The sequence below is a fragment of the Prionailurus bengalensis genome, chromosome A1 (assembly GCF_016509475.1).
Source record: "Prionailurus bengalensis isolate Pbe53 chromosome A1, Fcat_Pben_1.1_paternal_pri, whole genome shotgun sequence".
In the NCBI taxonomy this organism is placed as follows: Eukaryota; Metazoa; Chordata; class Mammalia; order Carnivora; family Felidae; genus Prionailurus; species Prionailurus bengalensis.
This window is the reverse complement of record NC_057343.1, coordinates 50,324,965-50,348,093: the sequence shown is the minus strand read 5'-3', so window position 1 is coordinate 50,348,093 and position 23,129 is coordinate 50,324,965. Positions and strand designations below refer to the sequence as shown.

General features: G+C 39.6%; 1 protein-coding gene across 21 annotated transcripts in view; it reads right to left on the bottom strand.

Moving 5' to 3' along the window:
- Positions 1-23,129, bottom strand: part of LMO7 (LIM domain 7) — a 197,829-nt gene that overhangs the window by 85,092 nt on the left and 89,608 nt on the right. For all 21 annotated transcript variants that reach the window (XM_043580604.1, XM_043580637.1, XM_043580622.1 and 18 more), the window contains exon 5: positions 9,286-9,392. In XM_043580604.1, the coding sequence (XP_043436539.1) occupies positions 9,286-9,392 (107 nt within the window). The remainder of the gene's footprint in view (positions 1-9,285; positions 9,393-23,129) is intronic.

The window sequence follows — 23,129 nt, the reverse complement described above, 5'->3', positions numbered from 1 at the left end:
CTTTTTAAGAAGTAAGTAAATAATAAAAACTTAAAATAATAATAATAATAACTGGTTTACATGAAGTGTGTTCCAAGCATGTTTTTAATCTTTTTTTTTAATGGAGTTTTATTACACTGTCACTTACGCTTAATGTGGGTTACTTACATTTAGATGGCAAGTATACTTTGTTTCCTTAAAATTCAAGACTTTTCAGTAATCCTTTAGAAACATGCTTTCTTAGGTTTACTGGGCTCACTGGTCAGTGGTGTCTGAAGCAATGGTACTAGGCTCTTAAGAAAAAGAGAGAACACCTCACCCTGCCTCACAGTTTAGTTGGGATACTCAGGTCAGGAAGGATCCTCAAAAAGGTAGGTCTCCATTGACCAGCAGCCAAGCCCACCTGGGACAGCTGCTCAGCATGACAAATTATACCTGGGCAGTTACCCTAGAACATCGCTACCCCATTAACCTAAACTCTGAAAAATAACCAATAAGGTCAATAAATAACTTAATACCCACTCTTTTTAACATTTTTGATAGTAAAATCAAGTTACGTTATCTTGTAAAAAATCAAGTTACATTATGTCAAAGAGCATTAACACAAAAGTATGTTTCCTAGTTTCTTGACTTTCTTCCATTGGGTACAAGCGGAAGTAAGCAGCGAGACTTTTGACCACCCACACAGTGCTTACTGCTGTCACTTTTTTAGTGTCTAGAGCAAAAACCATAAATATTTTAGATAATATAATCAAGATTTTATGCTGTTAGTATAGCAGACTTTTGATGGACAAAACAGAGGGGAGATGCCCCAAAGTGGCAGCTAAGTTTTCTGTCTGGTGGGAAACAGGACTAGCATGTTCATTTGAGTTCCCTAAAGATTATGAACACCTTTTCTTTTTTTTTTTTTTTTAATTTTTTTTTTCAACGTTTATTTATTTTGGGGACAGAGAGAGACAGAGCATGAACGGGGGAGGGGCAGAGAGAGAGGGAGACACAGAATCGGAAACAGGCTCCAGGCTCCGAGCCATCAGCCCAGAGCCTGATGCGGGGCTCGAACTCACGGACCGCGAGATCGTGACCTGGCTGAAGTCGGACACTTAACCGACTGCGCCACCCAGGCGCCCCATGAACACCTTTTCAAAAGAAACTCACAAGCCCTGCAAAAGCCTTTTGGAGAATAGTGTCTAGCCCTGCCCATCCAAAGGATAACTTCCTCTCCTCGTGGCCAAAATGACACACTTTTCACAAAAATGAAGGAGGGGAAATGGAACGATTAAAATGAAACAATAAAGTTTTAGATTTGGATTTGTGTGATAGACCGATTCTGGTTTTTATGTACATTTTGTTTTTAAAATGTGGCAACAAACCTTTTTTAAAAGATTCAAATCAAACTAACATTCACAATTCAGAAAATTTAATAAAAAGTTGGTTGAGGGGCGCCTGGATGCCTCAGTCGGTTGGGCATCTGACTTCAGCTCAGGTCATGATCTCATGGTCCATGAGTTCGAGCCCCACGTCAGCTCTGTGCTGAGAGCTCAGAGCCTAGAGCCTGCTTCCGATTCTGTGTCTCCCTCTCTCTGACCATCCCCCACTCACACTCTGTCTCACTGTCTCTCTCAAAAAAAAAAAAATAAATAAACATTAAAAAAAAAAATTAAAAAAAAAAGTTGGTTGAGTTCTCATAGAAGGTAACAGAATTGTTTTGGTCCCACATATACAAGGACAAGAGCAAATAGCTATCTGTTGTTCTCTGGTTTCTAGCTTTGCTATTCTAACAAAATAAATTGTAAAAAGTTGACTAGACATAAATGTAAGAAAAACACACCTGTTTTAATATCTGCTCCCAATTGAAAGAAGGGATAAGTCTCAAAAGACCTAAATTCTCATAAGAAAATATAAAGCCTATAGCTAATTGTCACAATTGAAGGACCCAGGGGCCAGATTTGTTTCCTTCATGTTCTTCCACAGGGAACATGTATCTTCAGAGGGTCAAGAAGGGAAAGACAAATTATGAAAATGATCACATTTGTAAGTCAACACCATTTATTGAGCACTAGTATATGCCAAATACTTTATACTTTACATCCCTGATCTGTAATCATTACAACATGTGAGGTAAGGATAGCCCCCAAATGTCTTACTAAGTTCCAAGAGAGCAGCAGTAACATCCATCTTGTTCACGAAGAAGCAAAGCGATCACAGGGAGGAAACTTAACCTAAGGCCGTTCCGCTACCAAGTGACTGAATGGGATGGGATTAAACCCATGCCAGGGGACACCTAAATCCCTGCCCACATCTTCGATGCTCATCTTAGATCTGTCCATGACAACTGAGGCACAATGACTGAACTTGTTCCATCCTGGGGGAAGGTGACAGAAACGCAGCCCAAGGTGTAGTAGAAATAGTTCAAATGAAATATCAAGAAATTTTCAAGTTTCTGTATGCTCATATTCTTCAAATGGTTACATGTCATAGTCAAAGTTATCGTATCAAAGTCAAAGGTAATTTGTGACTTTTTTCTTACTGGCTTTGATGTTTAATGCTAGGCAAAGGTAAGATGTACCAATGCAGCTAGCCTGGCTTTGGAAGGAATGAGGCTTACTTAGAAACTTGCTGGCAACATTTCTTAAAGTAATTTTCAGGACTCCTTTAAGAAGTTACCTCCAATATTGGTCTTCGCTTTCAAAAATTTCTATTTGTTGCCCTTGAACTTCTACAAGCTACTTCAGCACCTATATAGCCACCATATTTTTCCACCAAAAAGATACATACATTCATTAAACATACATACATACATATATACATTAAACATACATTTAGATTTATTTCACAAGATGAAGGGATTTGTGATCATGATATGAAAACATTAAAATTTTTCTAAAACTTCTTATAAGCACAGAATATCCTTCAAATGTCCATTAAACATTAGCGGTTGTCATTTTCACGTTAGCATAAAGATTAAGACTTCCACCAACTACTTTGAAAGGCACATGGTCTAAAGTTCCCATTTTAGTGTATTATACACTGAGGTGAAGACACATTCTTCTTTTCAATTGTATCCATTTAGACTATGTTGTAATATGCCATATTATTATTCCGGAATGATAAGTGAAAGGCAATAGAAACCAAAGGATCAACGGCTGCTTTGCCTGAACTGTTTTGCAATTTTGAAAGAGGGTAATAAAAAGAAAAACTTGACAAAGAGGAAAAAATAAGTTTCCATCTTTAAAGCCATGGCTTTAAAACATCCAGGAAGTCAAAATAACTAAAATTTAATTTTCAAATAAACACTTAACACTTAAGATGTTGGGAACTAAGGAAATAAGGAATAATGTAATTGTTTCCGTCTTCAAATAGTCTCAAGTCTAGGGAAAAATTAGATGTAGATGAAAACAAAAGTGCTTTGAAAGCCCAGATGAGAAATCAGTGTCACCTCCAATTAAGTGTCTTCCTGATTAAAAAGTTGAAATGGCTTCTCATCTCTATATACTCTGAGAACCCTGTGCATTTATCTCAAAACAATGTACTCTGTGAACTTAAGAAGACATGTCCTTAATTATAACTTGAACCCCACTAAGGGCAGGGCTCTGCACTTTTTGACTGTTAAGAGTGGCATCTGGGAATCTGATACTTAGATGCTACAGAGAAAATGCCCAATCAATGCCTGATGTGTGACAAACAAGTGAGTGACTCCTGCCCCCAAAGTCTCCCCTTACTGAATTAAGTGCTGTTTTCTACTCTAGCTCCAGAAGTAGATGTAAAAACACACACACCCCACACATACACCCTCACACAAATGATCAGGTAAATCATACCACAAGATAGCAAAAAACTCAAAAAAAAGCAATGCTTAACACCTCGAGTTAGTGGTAAAGCTCTCATTTTCAAAAGTGACTGACAGGGCTATCCATACTATGGTGCAAGTCATGTCAAAGGTTTGGTTAATTCAACATATGCAGCCCCACAGGTAATAATTTGAAAGACAGAAGAATCTCTTCAAGAAAAATCTATTTCTTTGGTTTAACCCTTTGAAGGATCTCATTATAAAACAAATGCTAGCTGGTCAAGGGAAGTAAATTCTATCACTCCTCCAGGAACTCAAGGTAGCTGCTAAGCAGATGAGCCGCCAAATGAGACTCTGAGGCAATGAGCATCAATGGGTTACTTTTGAATACAAAGACCCTGGCCAGAAAAGTCCACAGCATTCAAGCCCGACCCAGCAAGCCAAGACACAATCAGGCCCTGTGGCTCTGGGGATTTAAGGGGGTGAAGAGCTGAGGATGGAGAGCTGGCTTTCAGAAACTTATTTATCTCTCCAAGAATTTACCAGCAACTAGAAATGGAGAGAAACTAATACTAGATAAAACTTCAGGTATTTTATAGCTTGTCCAGAGTCAGACCTACCTCCTATTCCACAACCTTTCTCTGCGACTAAACATGCTCTTCAATAATCTAACCTTGCAATCAAACAACATTTGAAAACTATCCGTACATTTTTGCTGCTGGCCTTAAACAGAGTCTTGGCAACCCAAAAGAATTAATGTCCCCTTTCAGGAATTACCTACCACCAGAGAATAACTGAACAGGACAGAAACGTGTGCAGTGCAAACTTCTTTTCTGTTTCATTCTCTTCTAATTGCTTGGTAGGAAGAGAACATTTTAAAATAGTAACATGAATTGACAGGTGGAAGTCACCATGATCAAGTTACTAATCCAAGTTTGGATATCATTATTAAAAAAAACAAAAACAAACAAAAAAAAACACAGATTGATGTTGAGAAACTCATTTGAAAGACACTAAAAAAAAGTAAAAGCAGGTTTAAGTCAGCAAATGATGAAAATTACTTCAGAGTAGGTATATTTTTACTTACATGAATTAAAATCTTAAATAAATACTCATATACACATTCATATCCCACGCCCAATTTGGCAGACTGTTTAGAGTGCCATCTGGGAACCAGATTCCAGAGAAATGACTTTACAGTATTGCCATAAAATCAAGCACCCTTTTGAAGCTGTACAGAACAGCTAAATCCTTAAATATCACTTTGAGCCTCCTTTATTTTCATGCGGGAAATATGTTAACACTAATTTTGTTTCTAACTACTGTTCCTTTGGCACCTACCATGTGTAAAAAAATTGATTTCTGCACCCTCCATTTTGATAAGACATTTTTTAAAAACTGAAACATTTGAAGTTACAATTTACACCTAAAATATTAATATCCTAAATGGGAGAGTAAGACTGAATTAGAAAATAATTTTTTTCTTTGCATGACTGAAATACTGTGTTCAAAAGCATGGCCATCCTGTAATTGTATTATGAACAGAATGCATCTAAGGAGGAAGTGCTAAAAATTGGACTGGAATGATAAGGGAGCAGAAAGAAGAAACATGCTTACAATCTGCTCACATTCTCAGCTTAAAAATTTCAATATATAATTCGTTAGAGCAATGGTTAAATATATGACTTTGTTTCTGAGTCAAACTGCTAAATGTATAAAATTAAAACCTTTAATAATTCAACTCTCCCTCTCTGCCAGCTTCGATTCCTCTAAAACAGGATGACCTCCGAACCACTCTGCTGAGTTGCTTTCTACAACAAGCACTTGCCCTGTGCCGCTTAATGACCAGACCAGGAGATTTGCTACGGGGGCTCTCCAGTGTGCTGTGACGTGATGTGGTGGTCACTGTGCTTGCTTGGCTCCAGGAGTCACAGCACCTCTTCTCTGTGGGCTGTGGCTCTGAGCTCAGTATGGGCATTTAGCAAATGGTTAATAACAATGGTGTCGTTATTCACTGCTACAGAAGCCAAATTTCATGGCCTCAGTAAACATCTCAAGTAGGGTAAGTTCAACCTCAATCTACCATTCATGAAGGTGAACTCACAAATTTGCTCATTAGCCTTTCAGGGCAAAAAAAAGGCGGGGGGGGGGGGGGGCAAGATGGATCCTACCCATTAAAGTCAGGAATGTCAAAGTTAAAAGTATTAACTGAGGGGTGCCTGGATGGCTCAGTCAGTTAAGCGTCTGACTTCGGCTCAGGCCATAATCTCATGGTTTGTGAGTTTGAGCCCCACATCAGGCTCTCTGCTATCAGGGAAAGCCCACTCGGATCTTCCGTCTCCCTCTCTCTCTGCCCCTCCCCCACTCACCCTCTCCCTCTCTCTCAAAAATAAATACATACCTAAAAAGAAATTTTAAATAGTAACTGATAACAATATATGCAGTCCCAAAATAAATGAGTGACTCAAACACACTTGGAAAAATTCAAGCTACTTCCTGCAAGAAGCAATTGTTAGAAAATTTACATAACATATTAATATGTATAATTATAGAATTATAGAGTAACCTAGTTCTGTTTGACCAGTCAAAAGTTATTATTGCAAATTAAATTGTAAATCTGGATGGAACTGCTGGAAGATAAATATTTGTACTTAGGGCCTGGATGATTGAAATATCAACGGCTCTTTAAATCGGCAGCCTCTGCTCCTGCTACTCCTTCCTACCCACACACCACTCTCCTAGGCTCCGTGCACCACCCATGTTTTTTACGACTGCTGTCCTCTAACAAAAAATACCTCACATTTGCCAACATGGAGGGCATCCACTGGCCTTTCCTATTAGCTTTCCATGCGTCATGCAAACATGGATCTTAGATCGCACTTGCAGCCCATCTATCAACTGTGCAGTCTTAGCAGCTGAGCTCTGATAGAGCATTTAAAATAATTAAGTATTTTGTCCCATTTTTGCTAGTTTTAATGTATACAGAAGAGCAAAATAATAATGTACTGACACATTACTGCAGACTCAAATTATAATAAGATTTCCTTTTAAAGTGGGCAAACATACTACCACGGAGAAATGTAAGTTATTATACTAAATTATTATATTAATGAGTAGAAAGTTATATTTTAGCAGAAAGTACAGTCTGTTGGTCAGTAGCCTTCATTTCCACATGATTGTCTTGCTGGCACCATTGAAATAAGTAAGGAATTTTACGTCTAGGTCAGGGTTTCTCAACCTCAGGACTACTGATATTTCGGGTTGGAAAATTCTTTGTTATGAGGACCATCCTGTTCATGAAAGGGTTTTTTAGCAGCATTCTTGACCCACTAGATGCCAGAAGCACTCCCGGCCCAGTTATATGGACAAAACTGTCCCTAAACCTTGCCAAATATCCCTTGGAGGGACAAAACTGCCCCCAGGTGAAAACCACTGGTCTAACCAACACCAAGTCCTTCTATCTACAATAAAGAAAGGACAAGATTTGACCTACAGAAATCTCCATGTTATGTAAGAACAAAGACTAAAACCTATGCAATGCATGGATATTTACTAGCCAATAATTTGCTTTCCTATATACCTGCTTCCTTTTATAAAAATGCAATCTCGGGGCAGAAGAGCTGTGGCCAAAATTTTTAAATAAGCCACTTGCCAACTTCCTCAAGTCTCATAACCGGGAGGCTCCCATGCTTCCACTGCAGCAGACCCAGGGTCAAGCCCTGTGTTCTTTGGGCAAGAAGACAGAATTCTCAGGGGAAATGTTCCTGAGCAGAGTTGAGGCTCTCAGGCATTCTCACTAGTACTACCTGGGCACGCCTTTATGGACTTGCGGTCTCCACTGAGACAAGTTGTTCTGCATACTTCCTACTACAGCTGTAACTACGTGACCTCCCAGTTTCAGTTCGTCAGGGATTTAATTTCACTCAAGGCTGTGCCCAGGTACTGACTTTTTTCCTGAACACCGTAGACCCAACATCTCATAAAACAGGCTCCAGGCAAGTTTTGCTCAGAGCATTCTTGGAATTAGAAGCCAACAAACATGTTTTGCCTAATCGGTAGCCTACTCAAACATCTGCTACAGGGTTTCAAAATGGTATGACTGGGCTGGGTTGGGGGGGGGGGTTCCTTAAGTTGTTGCTGTTCATTAAGAATAAAACACTTTGTAAGTGAAAACTTTCTTTGCCCATCAGATAGGTGTCTGGAGAGACTGCTGATTAGTAAAAATAAATTCATCCATGCAGTAATTTTTCATGGATATCAAGCATGTCCTCGCAATACTGCAGAAGTCAACGTGCCATTTTGGTGATGAAACTTAGGAACAAACTATCTTCCAATTAATCAGAAATGCAGACAGACCCCTCCCTGCTATGCACTTATCAAGGTTGTGTAGTTTAGAAATGCTAATTCAACAGAAGTAGAAGCACGTAAGTTCAAAATGGACTGTTTCTTTAAAAATATGTATTGTGAGGCTTTGAAAAGATGAATTCTATCTGAGATTTTAGGTTTTACTGCTAAAAGACCATGTGTACTATGAAACTTACATAGAGAGTTATTTTTCTTTAGGAAAAAAATATTGGCCATTTTTAAGATTTTATCATCAATTTTAAATAACTTTTAAAGCTACCACAACAGGGAAATCAACCATATAAACTAAATCTTGGTCTAAAACGGTAGAAACTAATTTTCCCATTTCTATCACTCCTACAGCTAGAATAATATTCTCTCCTTTTGAAAAAAAAATGTTAATTAGGTTTAAGAGTCGTGATAAAGAGGTAGTCATTATCACAAAATTAAATCATTTTTCTGTCACCATTATCTGGTAACAAAAGTTTATTCCGATTCACTGAAAGCAAATTAGATTTATAGGAAAAAAAATCTCACAGGAGCTTAAAACCAGATTTCCTGAAACCATATACTCCTACATGACACCATTTTCCATCTAAAACACAACGGAGACACCTGTGCACATTTTCACCCCTACTTTCACTTTCTCATCCACACTATTAAGATAGTGAAAAACTGTTCATTTTTAGAAATCCTCCACAACTGACAAGGTCATTAGCATTCCGCCAGGCATTGCTGCCTTCCAGATTACAAAAGAAAGTCTCTTTAACCACTGTCCCAGTCTCATTTTTGTTAGCAAGTCTTAATTCCAAATACATAAAGACCATATGAAAATAATTCTGTTTACTCTATAAATATAACCTCTAAGTTTGTTTTATAAGCATAATGGCCATTCTCCCCATTAGAAACCAAACACTACCACATTGGACAAGCATTAAAATATAAACTACCATTTCAGTTAGTAGAGAGATTTAAAATAACAACATGCCATGATCTCAATTACAGACAGCTTTGATTCACAGTGCCTCAGCTATTTTTTAAATAATCTGTTTTGGAATGAGAACAGAGGAAGACAGAGGAACAATTTTTCAGTCATCATAAAATCTCAGAAATTCTTTGCACTTGAGCCACAAGCCCTAAGCTTAAAAAATATATAACAAACCAGTGAAACTTACCTGACAGTGACTCGGTTTGATAAATCCTGTAGATCCCCAGGATGGAAAAGCTGGGCTTCTTTCAATCCAATCTGTTCACAAGCTTTCAAAAAAACGTTTATATTATCCTGTGAAAAGAAGTGGAAAGTGATTGCTTAGCCGATCTCTCTCTCAAACAAAGGGTACACGTTTTTATGATAGAACTTCTAAGCTTCAAAGTCCAATTACAGCCAGCAAAAAATGAGGCAGCAAGACTAGTGCATACATTTTTTTTTAATTACATGGGCATGTATAGCCTTTCAGTCTTCCAGAGCATTCACGGTAGTGCTAGCTTATGCCTGGGCATACGCTGTTCTGTGATCTTTGTGACCGGCACGTTAAACATTACCTGTTACAGGACAAGTGCCTAGCCACTGAGCAGTAATCTACACTTTGATGTCAGCTCTGCTCTGCAAACAAACGCCCTCTTCCCAGCTTTGCACGACAAGCCTCACCTCTCCTCTTTAAAAATAACTCCAGCTACTGACAGTCACCCACCCAGAAACTGTTGGCAGGGAAGAAATAAGAGGAGGAACATTCTGTTTCTATGATTACAAATTACAGAACGACCGTGGAATACCACACCTGGAATCTGGGTTTGGTTGCTGAGCTGGCTCTTGACAGACAGGGAAACCATACTACAGGACCCAGGAGAAGCCTAACGTTCATTGGCTAAATCGCATAGTTTAGGTGTGGTACATTATTCACACACGCCCTGCACCTGCTTCAGGAACTGCCGCCAAAAAAAAAAAAAAAAAAAAAAAAGGAAATCTAGGTTGCCCTCCTGGCTAATTTCACAAACCAAAATCCTCCTTTCACAAACCAATGCTTTCCATTCATGTAAACTGCTGCCCAAACATGGACTACTAAGATACACATTTGGTGGGCAGAATTAGCTGGAGTTTCCCTCTTCTCCTTTATGAGGTTGAGCTTGGGAAGATGGCGTGGGGACTCTACCTTCTCTTGGTTAGGACTCTCAAGGAAGACAACAGCCTGCTAGCATGCCAACACACATTTGTCCACGTGCACATGCCAGTGCTCTCACACCACATCTGTAGTTTAAGAGGGCCTCCCTGAAACCTCACCTCCCTAACAGCTGGCTCTGAGGAACCAGAAGATAGCCTGCCGCTTGGAAAAAGACAATTACTCTTTTCCCATGCTGAGAAGCCAATCCCCACAAGAAAAGGCAGGGTGGCCTAGCAAAGTGGGAAGGAAAGATACAGAAGCAAGGAGGAAGAAGCTAATTTTAGCAGCATGGATTCCTGGAGAGTGAGGGGATTTAGGGAAAAGGTGAGCAAATGCACAGCAAGAGAAAAACCACACCAACTACTAGGGACTAAGAGACATTCAAAACAAAATATTTGTGTGTGGGGGGAGGGGGGTTATTCTAGTGCACTATCAGTAAAAGGCAGCGTGAACTACCTGGCTGAAAGCTAAAATCCATGCTCACTTTAAGTAAGAGGTCAAAGAGCAAAAGAATTTATAAGTCCAAAGTTGAATGGCTCAATGGAAGATGATAAATCTGACTTGGTGGAAAAAAACAAAAGGGGGAAATCACATATTGGCAATATTCCGGAAGGAGCAACAGTGATCATTTTGTTAAGCTCGCATAATTAAAAAAACCCATACAATCTCATTACCCAATGATTCAAATTAACGGTTCTAAAACTGGCCTTCAGAGAAGCAGACAAGAACGAATGGCTTGGTGTTTCAGTACTCTAAATCCTACAGGAAGAAAAGTACGTTTCAAAAGAGGAAGAAAAAAACCATTAGAAGTCTTCCCAACACACACACACACACACACACACACACACACGAAGTCTTCCCACAAACTCAATTTGGTTGAATGTTTAAAATGTTATAAAACATTATGACACAGTTAAACAGAAAGTAAGTACAGAAAGTAAGCCGATTGCACTGACTGCCAAAATAGTCCTTCATGTGTTTTCTAAAAACATAATAGCAGTCATCCAGTTGACAAATATATATACAGATTGCTAAGAACAAAACTACATATGCCTCAAAACCCACCCAATTATTTAGAAAGAAACCACTTAAAATCAAAGTGATTATAGTTAATTAGAGATGAAGGGAAAAATAGAATATGATTAAATTCTAGTTTTAAATAAAGTCTTTACATGAAAAAGTAGAGTTTCTCTTAAATAGTTCAATGACACTCAAGTTGACTTTACAAACGAGGCTGCACATGGCCTATGCAGCAGGAACAGGTTGTATTAAGATCACAATTGTAACCTAAATCCAGCTTACTGGACTTGAGCCCACGGGTAATTTATTTTTTGCAATTTCAAAGGACCTAGGCAGAGAGTTCCCTCAGGGAAGATACAGAATTATCAAATGAAATTTTAATGTCTGTTGAACCATCGAGAAACCACACCCCACTCAACATATTAAAAGGGAAGCGTTTAGTCTTCATTAATGGAATCATTTTCCCTGGAAACTAGCAAAGATAAAGTAAAAACAAAGGACAAATGTGAAAACATCTTCTCATTGGACTGTTAGCCAGGACAGAGCCCAGTAGCTCTGCCACTAACTTTAGAAATAACGTTTCTTTTTTTAAATTTTTTTTTCAACGTTTTTATTTATTTTTGGGACAGAGAGAGACAGAGCATGAATGGGGGAGGGGCAGAGAGAGAGGGAGTCACAGAATTGGAAACAGGCTCCAGGCTCCGAGCCATCAGCCCAGAGCCTGACGCGGGGCTCGAACTCACGGACCTCGAGATCATGACCTGGCTGAAGTCGGACGCTTAACCGACTGCGCCACCCAGGCGCCCCTAGAAATAATGTTTCTAACATTATTAATGTATCAGCCTTTCTGGCCCTATTGTCCGCCTCTGTGAAATGAGCAGTTTCTGGATCCGTACCCCATTCCCAAGGGCACACACCTCTGTGCCAGCGGAGAGAAGCCCGGCCCTCCCCAGCTCAACCCTTCACACGAGTATTGCATAGCCCAACTTGCAGAAAAGACTTCATGGCAAAAGCCACCACTAAGCATCTGCAATTCCCACACGTTGAGGACGGAAAGTGGCTTCACAAAAACAAAACAAAATGAGGATCCCGGATGATCTGCAATAGCCCCTTTCAGTGTTGTTCTTCTAAGGTAGGAATAAAAGCAGACACTATAAACAGACAAGGTGGGATGGCTCAAGATTTTCACATTCTTCCCCAGAGCCTCTCCATCCCTTTGCCTTGAATCAGTTATAAGGGCAATCATAACAGGGTAAATTAGAGAGAGATTAAGGAGTCAGGAACAGTACCTGCTAACACCTGAAGCAAGATGAGGACTCCATAAAAATTTACCAATATTCCCAGGTTTATAGTAGCGCAGTGCAGTACCTCTACTGATTATCTACCGCTACATAGCTAGTTATCCCAAAACTTAGCAGCTTAAAACAATACAGACTGATACAGTTTCTGAAGGTCAGGAATTCAGGAGTGACCCAAGTTGGATTGTTCTGGCATGGAGGTCCCTGAGCAGGCTGTAGACATCAGGCCAGACTGCAGTCACCTGAAGACCTTCCTGTGGCTTGAAGGAGCCGCTTCCAAAGAGGTGCACTTGTAGGTGGCAAGTTGGGGCTGGTTGTCGGCAGGAAGCCTCAGTTCTGGATCAAATGGACATCTCCATCGGCTGCCTGACAGAGTGAATGATCCAAAGGAAAGCAAGATAGAGGCTGCAGGGTCTCGTGGCCTATCTTTTCAAGTCACACAATATTTCCTCAGTATCCTGCTGATGGACTAGGTCAGCCCCATTCAATGTAGGGAGGACTATGCAAGAACATAAATGGCAGGAGGCGGGATCACTGGGGACCAGTTACCACAGTTCACTCTTGAGCCCTAATGGTTCATGTCCTTCCCATATGCAAAATACACTAATCCCTTCCCAAAGCCCTAGAAATGTTCACCCCTATACAAGGTGAGCTCCAAGTTCATAATTTCATCTAAACCAATTCTGGCTTTACATGAGGCTCCTCAGGTGGATATCCTTAAGGACAGCCCTCGAATACAGTTCCTCTCAACACGAATACCAGTGAGCTAAAGCAACAAGTTACTTGTCCCCACATACCCAACACAGTGGTGTAGGGTAACCTCTAGGTATATTCCAGCTCAAATGTGAAGAAATGAGGGCACACAGGAGTCACTACACCTCAGGGACTCTGAAATCCTGCAAGGCATAGATTGGTAAGTCTTTCATTAGTCTTCAAGGCCAGTGAATTTGTCATGGTTTTTGCTTCCTCCTCCGGATTCTTGATTCCCCCTTAAAGTCATCATTTGCTTCCTTAAAAAGTAGTTTGTGTCTGCAGGTATGTAGCTTTCTCAGTCTGCTTTCTGCCTAAAAAAGTTTGGGGGACTAATTTTGTAACCTTCTGTCCTTTTCAGTCTATGTTTACAGCTTCTAAATAGAATTCCCTCAATACCATCTTTTATGAATCCTATTGGCCCTTACTTTCATTAGATAAAAGCCGCACCCACAAATCCCTTCAAGGGGGAACAGCAGCCCTCCTCTTAGTCCACGGAGATGACAGAGGGACATCACCTTTATGCTTCTTAGAAGCCCTGTCATTTGGATGGACTTCCGAGGCACTACTTTGGATCTTCCCAAGATCTTCAAGGATTTTACAGCCACACTCTCAGCTTCATCTTCAGACCTTGTCTTCCTGCTAGTGTGCACTTAATTTGATGTTGGCCTGAAAGCCATTTCTCAATGTTAGCCTCCTTTACTGACTAAAGAGGCTGACAATTTTCAAAACCAGCAATTCCTGTGCCCCTCTTGTTTATCATGTTATCTGCTGTCCCACATTTTACTTATGATCAGCAAGAGGACGCCAGGCAGCACTTCAGCACACCACCTGGAGGTCTCGGCTAGAACACCTAATTAGGTACAACGTATAGGTACAAGGGAGAGAATCATCGGGACCACGTTAGAAGATGGCTACGGTACTTGAACACAATCATATATTATACATTTCTATGGAATCTTAACTCCTCTCTGTCTCCATTATACATCCTGAAGAGTCACAAGAAGGATAACGTGAGGCCAAAATGAATATTCTCACACTAGACGCAGAGGTAACATGGGTCTTTGGCGACATGAACTCTTTTAGAGCCTTTCACCCCACTTTCCTTCTCAAAGCACTTATCCAGTAACACAGACTCATGTCACTTCAGCAGATTACTTTGCTTTCTTATCAGGGATGGGAGTTGAGGAGAGTATCAGGGGACCAGAGTTGAATGAATATATTTTAGCAAGCTGCTATCAGTCAATATAAGGGCTCTCTCAGTACTTTTTTCTCTTCGTCCCAAGCCCCCATTCACTCCCACTCCTCTTCACTAAAAGGTGCTTTCTGGCTTGGTCAACTGAGCATCTGAGTCTTGATTTCAGCTCAGATCATGATCCCAGGGTCATGGGATCAAGGCCCAAGTCAGACTCTGTGCTGACCATGGAACCTGCTTGGGATTCTCTCTAAAAAAAAAAAAAAAAAAAAAAAAAAAAAAAAAATTTAAAAGATTTTTAAAAAAAAGAAAAGAAAGAAAGAATATACCCTCAAGAATTAAAGAGTTTCCCAAACAAGTACATGTACATGCACATTAATAGCAGCACTATTCACAATAGTCAAAAGGTAGAAAGAGCTAAAATGTACATTTACAGCAATGGATAAACAAACTGTGATATATTCACACAAAGGCATATTAGTCACCCATTTAAAAAAAATGAACTGATACATTTTACAGCATGGATGGACCACCAAAACATTATGCTAAGTAAAAGCTAAACACACACATTTACATATTCCATTTATATGAAATATCCCGAATAGATAGATCCTTAAGAGAAAGAATGCAGATTGGTTGTTGACAGAGGAGTTTGGTAAGGGACAGTATGAAATAGGAAGTGACCTAATAGGTAAGAGGTTTCACTGGGGAGGGATGGAAATGTTTGGTGACTGCACAACACAGTGAATATACCATATGTCACTGAATTGTCCATCTTGAAATGGCCGTATTTGTTATGTAAATTTCACCTCCATAAATTTTTTGAAGGAGTGTCTTCTCTAACGTGCTTAAAAATATAAATGTCCTTTAAAGTGTTGATTCACTTATGTATCTCATTTACATAAATGGCATTATGGTCCACATTTTTGTCTTAGAGCTTCAACCATTTTGTTACACAAAAGTCTCAATCCTCATTAAAGTCTATACTATACCTCCCTAGGCTCTTACACTGACCAAAGTCATTTTCATTTTCACTTGGAGGAACTTAAAAAAACGTATCTTTCATACATTTCTTTGAAATATATCTTTAATGATATACTTTCAAGACTTCCAACTTCTAGAGGGAATACTTTGTATCAAGAAACCTTAATGTGACAACAAATGGAGAATGTCTATTCATAATGTCAAACCAGTTAGACCCACTTCTGCAAAAGTATAGAGGGTCAGAAGTGTCATTAATAAAAATGGATTCTTTACATAAAGACAAAGAGATTTATTACAGAAGCCCTGAATAAGATCAAGATCCTAATTCTGAAAAAGAGTAAAACGGTCTGTGCTCAGGGCTATAGCCATACAGACAACAAGGGCCATATAGTCAACACCCATAAACAAAACCTAGCTAAAATGACATGACCTGAGAGTGTTCCCTCATCAATGAGCCAAATGCTCCTCGTGTGCTCACCTGTGCCCTGTCACTCCCAGTAAGTTTCTAGGCCTACTTTGAGCAAGATTTTTTTTTTATTAAAAAAGAGAGCACATTATCCAATTCCTCTGAACCTGGGAACATGACGGTGTGGATCAATTTATCAGAAGGCCAAGAGACTTGGTGACCTCAACTCCTTTTCCATTTATGATATGGTACCAAAGCCCCTGTCTCCTCTTTCCCTGGCATTGACAGTGACAAAAGTTAGAAAGTATATGCCAGCCATCAAGAGGTTGTATCCACTGTTTGAGGCAGAGAAACTGAACTAAATCTCTACGTTAGAATAACAGTCCCTAGCCAGCCACATCAGAATCTCTAGAGGGAGGGGGCGCCTGGGTGGCTCAGTCGGTTGAGTGGCCGACTTCGGCTCAGGTCACGATCTCGAGGTCCGTGAGTTCGAGCCCCGCGTCGGGCTCTGTGCTGACTGCTCAGAGCCTGGAGCCTGTTTCAGATTCTGTGTCTCCCTCTCTCTCTGACCCTCCCCTGTTCATGCTCTGTCTCTCTCTGTCTCAAAAATAAATAAACGTTAAAAAAAATTTTTTTAAAAAAGAATCTCTAGAGGGAGCACACAGTCACCACACCGGTGATGCTGATGCACACGCTAGACAACAGCCGACCTAGCCTCTGGCCACTCAACACGGGGTCCACACACCAGCACCATCACTTGGGAGCCTGTGAGACATGCAGACTCTAGCTCCACCCTGGACCCACTCAGTCAGAATCCACATGCTAAGAGAATCACTCAGGTGATTTGAGTCTTTGTAGACATAAGTTTTCTGGCAAGTAACAAAATAAGGAAAGTCTGAGCACAAGTCACCTAGGGACCGTGGAGCTCACCAATGCACCATCTCCAAAAGTACTCACATTCCATTCTGGTGATGTACTAATTGTGATCAATCGCAAGTATTCGAAAGCAATTCCCAAGCAGCAAAGTGACTACAATATATCCAAGTGTGCATTTTAATTATATAGTTTCCATTAAGAAAGTGGTGTGGTTGCAATTTTCGTCAGGGGCACTAGTTTTATTATTATTTTAGAGACTTCATCCTCTATTTTATGGCTTAGTGAAGAAATGTAAGCTGTGTTACTAATACCTACATGTTATGATTACAATATGTAGGTAAACCTACAGATCCAACTTCGGGACTTATTTGAGGAAAGTAAGCAGTACGTTTTCCTTCGGTTCTTATCTGTCTGCCAAGAGAAAGCCTCAGTCATGTGCTGATAGATAGCAAAGGATTGGGGGACGAGGAGAGTAATAAGGTTTTGTCACATGTGGAGTGGAGATGGGAATAAGAACCAGCTAGGAATGCTTAAAAGGAATGGCCAAGTGACACTGAGGGCCCAGGGGATTATAGATGATAAACCACCAAGCTGCTGGCGCGTAGTTTTCTCCAGCACTGCTTGGCAGAGGAGGAGCAAAGACCATACCGAGAGGCAGAACCAAGCACTGGCAAGAAGGGGAAGGGCAAGCAGAGGGCTGTGCTCTGGTAAAAGGGTGGTCACTGAAATGTTTCATCAACCCCGGGTGACAATGAACTCCACAGAAGCGGGGACAGGCTGTCACATTGCCCCGTGCATTAAGGTACGGTCTTCCATGGTGTTCAGATGAAATTTACATCAAAAATGAAGGAGTTCTCAAACATACTTACTCTTTTGAAAGCAAGAAAAGAAAATGCTGAAATAGAGGCTTAAGAACTTCTGAGACCAACATGGGGAACAAAAGAAAAATGTTCTGTCGTCAAATTATCCATGTTCTACATTCCAAAGTAAAACAGATACGTAATTGCTTAAAGAAACACATCATAATGATGCCAAAACACATTTTGGGAAGCAGTAAAGCACGTTTAATGAAGGAAAACGACACAGTAAAACTTAAGAGCTAGCTGGGAATTCACGCTCCTTCAGTATAACTGCTCCTACCCCCCTTCCGAGAGTCACTTTTACAGGTGATGTGTCTGGATCATCAGCCCTTGTATTTGCTTTTCCAGCCTCAGGGACTCCTTGCTTTATGAGACTGATTCCCTTTTAGTCATTTCTCTGTCAAAAAAAGTCCAAAGACTCCCTCGCTGTAATTGTAAAACACCAATCCTAAATCTGACTACTTAATATGAACTAACTCCCACGAGAGCCCCTTAGCTACTTAGTTCTCCTGCCTCCTACCCTCCACACATTCCCCCAACCTCACATCTTCTCTTCAAATATCCCCAGTTTTCTCAGTGCCCCTTGGCCCTCTGTGACAGTTTTCAGTTCTCATGTCATCCCAACCAGCCCTTCGCTGAATCGCTGATTTTCTCGAGTTAACATCCACTGAACTCTTATCATATGCCAGGCAACATTCTGAGGCCCTTTACACAAACTATGTCAAATTCACACTAAAAAAGCTTAGGAAGTCTTATTGTACCCATTTTACACATGAGGAAACTGAGGCTAAGAAGCGTGTGACTTACCCCAGGTCATCCAGTAAGTGGTGGAGTGAGGATTCAAAGCAAACAGTTCAATTCCTGAGTCTGTGCTCTTAACCACTATATTGATTTCCCATTAATGCTATAACAAATCACCGCATCAGTGGCTGAAAACAAGACCAGTTTATTACCCTATAGCTCTGGAGGTCAGAAGTCCAAAATCAGTCTCATTGTGGTAAAAATCAAGGTGTTGGCAGGGCTGCATTTCTTTCGGAAGCTCTAGGAGAAAATCCATTTCTTTTCCTTTTCCATCTTCCAGAGGCCCTCTCCTCCACGTTCGAAACCAGCAGCACCAGCCTGAGTCTCTATTGTACCACCATCTAACTAGTTCTTGCTCTCTTCTACTTAATAGGACTCTTGGGATTACCCTGGGCCCACCTAGATGATCCGGGATCCTTTCTTCATCTCAAAGTCAACTGGCTAGCAACCTCAATTCTACCCGGAACCCAATGCTTAACCTCCTCTTACAAGACATTGGCAGGTTCACTGCATTAGAGCATGAACATTATTGGGAGCCATTCTTTCTATGACAACCATCACTGTTCCTTATAGACAATTTCCTTCTCAAAATTAAGCATATGTTAACTCAAAACAGGACTCCAGGTGTGGTTAATTATCAAAGTCATCATTTGATGGGTCACTAATAAATGTCCTCTTATAAAATGCAAATGACAGTGATTTTGAAGATTTAGTGAGGAAACAGGTGATTGATTGGCAGTTTCTAGGAATATAGTAAGTAGCCAATAAATGGACCTTACTTCTCGTTACAGGCCACAGGTGCTTTGCCTTGTGGCATCTATACGATGCTGTTGGCTAACTGAGATGTACACTGGCAGCAACCAGTTCACAGGGACAAGATAATTCACAGGAAGATGACCTGTGGACTTTAATGGACCAGGAGGCTAGTGAAATTTAGCATAAACTAAGGTGGATATAAAGAATCTGAAATGCAAATCATAGGATTCTATCAAGTGAGGTTTTATGGATAAAGGCATAAAGTGCACGATTAAGTTTGCAGATAATACAAAACCACTGCTTTCTTGTGATTTTTTTCCCCCAAAAAACCAAATCTATTCCTGATAAATATCCTTTTGGAGACTTGCAGCCATCTAGATCACGTTAAATTGCAGATTTTGATATTCAGTACATTAACTATGTCTGATTGTTCCAACATCTACAAACAAGACTAAGCATAATCCCCATGTTTTTATTCCATCCTTTTTTTAAAAAATGAAAATAGCGCAAGTACAAAGCCCTAAGGCAAACTGGAGAAACTTCTCTCCAAGTTTATATGGATTTACATTTAGCTCCTTAAAATCGAGCTTTTTTACTCAACTACTTAAGATTTCACCTACAGATATTATTATCTGGTCTACTTTTCTCCATCTTGACTACAACAAGGCCACAACAGACAGTTGGCAGGAATTAAGACATGTCTAAAAGGGGAGGGGTGGTAAAATGACTGAATAAACCATAAATGAATAAAATGAGCATCATGTCAGGGAAATGATCAGGCAACAAGGAATGCAGAGACTCCCATCTTTTCCACAGGACACCCCCACACAATTATTGCCACATTCCTTGTGAAGCCGGAGATGAGGATTTTAAATGAAACCTGAGGGTCTGCAAATGTTGGCTCCAATTTTAAAAACAAGCAAAAATGGTTTAAGTCAAACAAAACTCATCATGAGCCATTTCATGACCTCTTGCTGGTCTCCTGAACTCGCCATGGTACCAACCCGGTAATATTTTTCTTTAGAGCATTTGTGGTGGACAAGGCTGGCTTCTAATGTTACTTTCTTGTTAAATAATCACAAACCATCCCTTTAATCATCTTTTCCATCATGTTATCAGGGAACAATATCTAAGACTGACACTGATCACTCTGACATTTGCAAATCTGCAATCTTATGCAAGCTGCCTAAGAATAATGTAGTACTGTCTAACCAATTATCCGGACACTCCATGGCCAGTCAAGTTGACACACAAAACTAGTCATTACAACTATCAAAACTGTTTTTCAGCTGCCCTTCCTGCTTTTCTTCTTAATTTCCTTCAGTCTACTCATCACATACCAATTTGTGATTTTCTTACTTTTACATTTTATTGAGATATAATTCACGTACAAGTCATGAATTTAAAGTGTGTGATTCAATGGTTTTCGGTATGTTCACAGATACATGTACATCCTTTACCACACGCAACCAAAGATCTCTAACAACAAATTAAATTCCTCTCAAAGGTCCCCAGTGGCTTCTCATCACGCTAGAAGTAAAACGTGATCTACCACCAAAGCTGATAGAGCCACATACATCTTTGCTGGCCTACCTCTCCACCTTACTCAGTTCCAGATCCACAGTCCTTGCTGGCCCAGCTTGATCCTGCCTTGATTCCCCCCTCATTTCCTTCTGTCTGGAAAAGTCTCATGATCCCCATACATTACCCTCCTTCAGTTTATTCAGGTCCCCAATCAAATGTCAACTCCAGAAACAAGATGTCCGTAAGCACTTTCTCTGAAACACTTCTCATACTCAATCATTCACTATCCATTCACTTTATTTTTCCCAGTGTAATTATTGTCAACTGACGAGGTATTACATATTCTTCATGGTAACTATTAGTACCTGATAAGTTATTACTGACCTGCTGACCATGCTCCATTAGGGAGGAACTTTCTCTGCCTTACTTGTGGCTTTGTTCCAAGTTCCAAGAATAGTGCCTGGCACATAGTAGGTGTTCAATAAATACTTTTAGGAAGGGAGGAATACTCATGGGCCTAAAACCTATCAAATAACTGATGTGTTCATACCAGTCTTAGACCTGGGTTCTATTTCTTATTACCTTCATTTGCTCCACTGTTTCCAATTTCTACATAACAAAAGGTGCTTAAAGAGAGACATTCTGAGCATTTTCATATCTGAATAAAACTGTCCTGTATGACATAATCCTACTATGAATGAATTTTTCTTTAACTTTACAAGTTAATCATGGTGTTGGCTTTAGGAATTCTAATTCATTAATGTTTTTTTAAGATGTTGCCCTCAAGGCTAAAAGTTGGCATACGTTCATCTTAGATTTAAAAACAAGTATGTTTTGGAACTCTAGGGAAATGCTCCTATCTTGTGCCAGTGCCATGACTAACAAATTACGGCCCGAAATAAAACAGGAATTTCCTGATTTACAGTGCTGTATCATTATGAGGGTATTGGAAACAACTTCAATGTTGACACTAAGTTTTTATGTTTTCATTTTTGGTGATGCTTATCTTTAACTGGGAGTTGGAGAAAAGTAAGGAGATAAGGCGATTCTTGACGAAATCACCTAAAATTTCTTTATAAATAACTCAATTATCATGGAGTTATTTATAGGCCATTTATATGGAAGTATTAAGGTGGAGGTATTAAATATCTAATATTTGTTACCTTGAAAACAGCCAATGCACAATCTCCATTCAGTCTGTTTTCTTAGACTTGATTATTGTATAATGCTAAAGTATTTCAAAATACTGATCACAGAAATTCCAGGAAAATATACATTAGAAAAGAAATTATTTAAATTAAAATAAAACCACAGAAAATGTCATTTTCAATGCATAAAGTGGCCTTATTTTTAGTAAATGGCCAGCCTTTATGCTATAATATCTTACCTAAGTGTAACAATACATTAAATAACACTGTAAGCAGTAACACTATAGTACTCTCCTATAACTTTATTAAGAAGAAAAAGCACTCCATGTTTTAGTTATTAGTGTTTGTTTTTAAAGAAAATAATCAGATTGACAAGCTAGAAAAATAAAAATAGTTTAAATTTTATTGTTCGAGGCATAATTATACAACTTGTAATAGTGGTTCACCCTCCCTTTGAAATTAAAAGATTTCTTTAGTGTAGTTTTAATCATGAAATCACAATTGAGCAATTTTAATCAAGTTTATTGATATCATTAACCTCCGCGGCCTCTATTGGTTTTATTTGTAAAAGAGCTCAGAAGCTTAGTGTCCCATAAACCTCCCTCTCCCAACCCCCTGGGTCCCCTTCCCCTTGGAAAAAGAGTGGGATACATAGAGTCACTGCCTGAGAGTGGGTTTTAAAAAGTACATGATAAAACCTGGACAAGCATATTTAAATTTTACAGCTGATTCCTCGGGTGCATTTTCTATTACTGCTGAAAGAGAACAAGTAGATGTTTCAATAGTGACCTTGGCACAGACTAGGTTGCACTACCTTGCTGATGTGCCCAAGTATAGAGGAGAGTGAAGATGAATCAGAAATAATTTTACAGACACAAGAACATTAGTCACTAACAACCTTTTGAAAAGTGGCAGTAAGAATGGACCCATAGACTTGTGTGATTTCTTGAAGTAGCTATTATGAAGAGAAGAGAATCTGACTGACATCCAACAGCTTAAGCTAGCTGGCATCTTTTCATTTCCTGCATTCTACAGCATCCCTAAATCAGGAGACAAACTTCCCAGTCTCTATGGTCACACCTTATATATTCCACTCTTGAAAATAATCTGAAAGAGTAACCCTTTAGAGGAAGGATATTCAAATTTGGCCCGTATTTTTCAAGCAAGTGTGGATATAGTGAAGATTTTTAAATTAAGCACACTGACAGACACAAACTTTCAAACAAAAAATGATTCAAACCA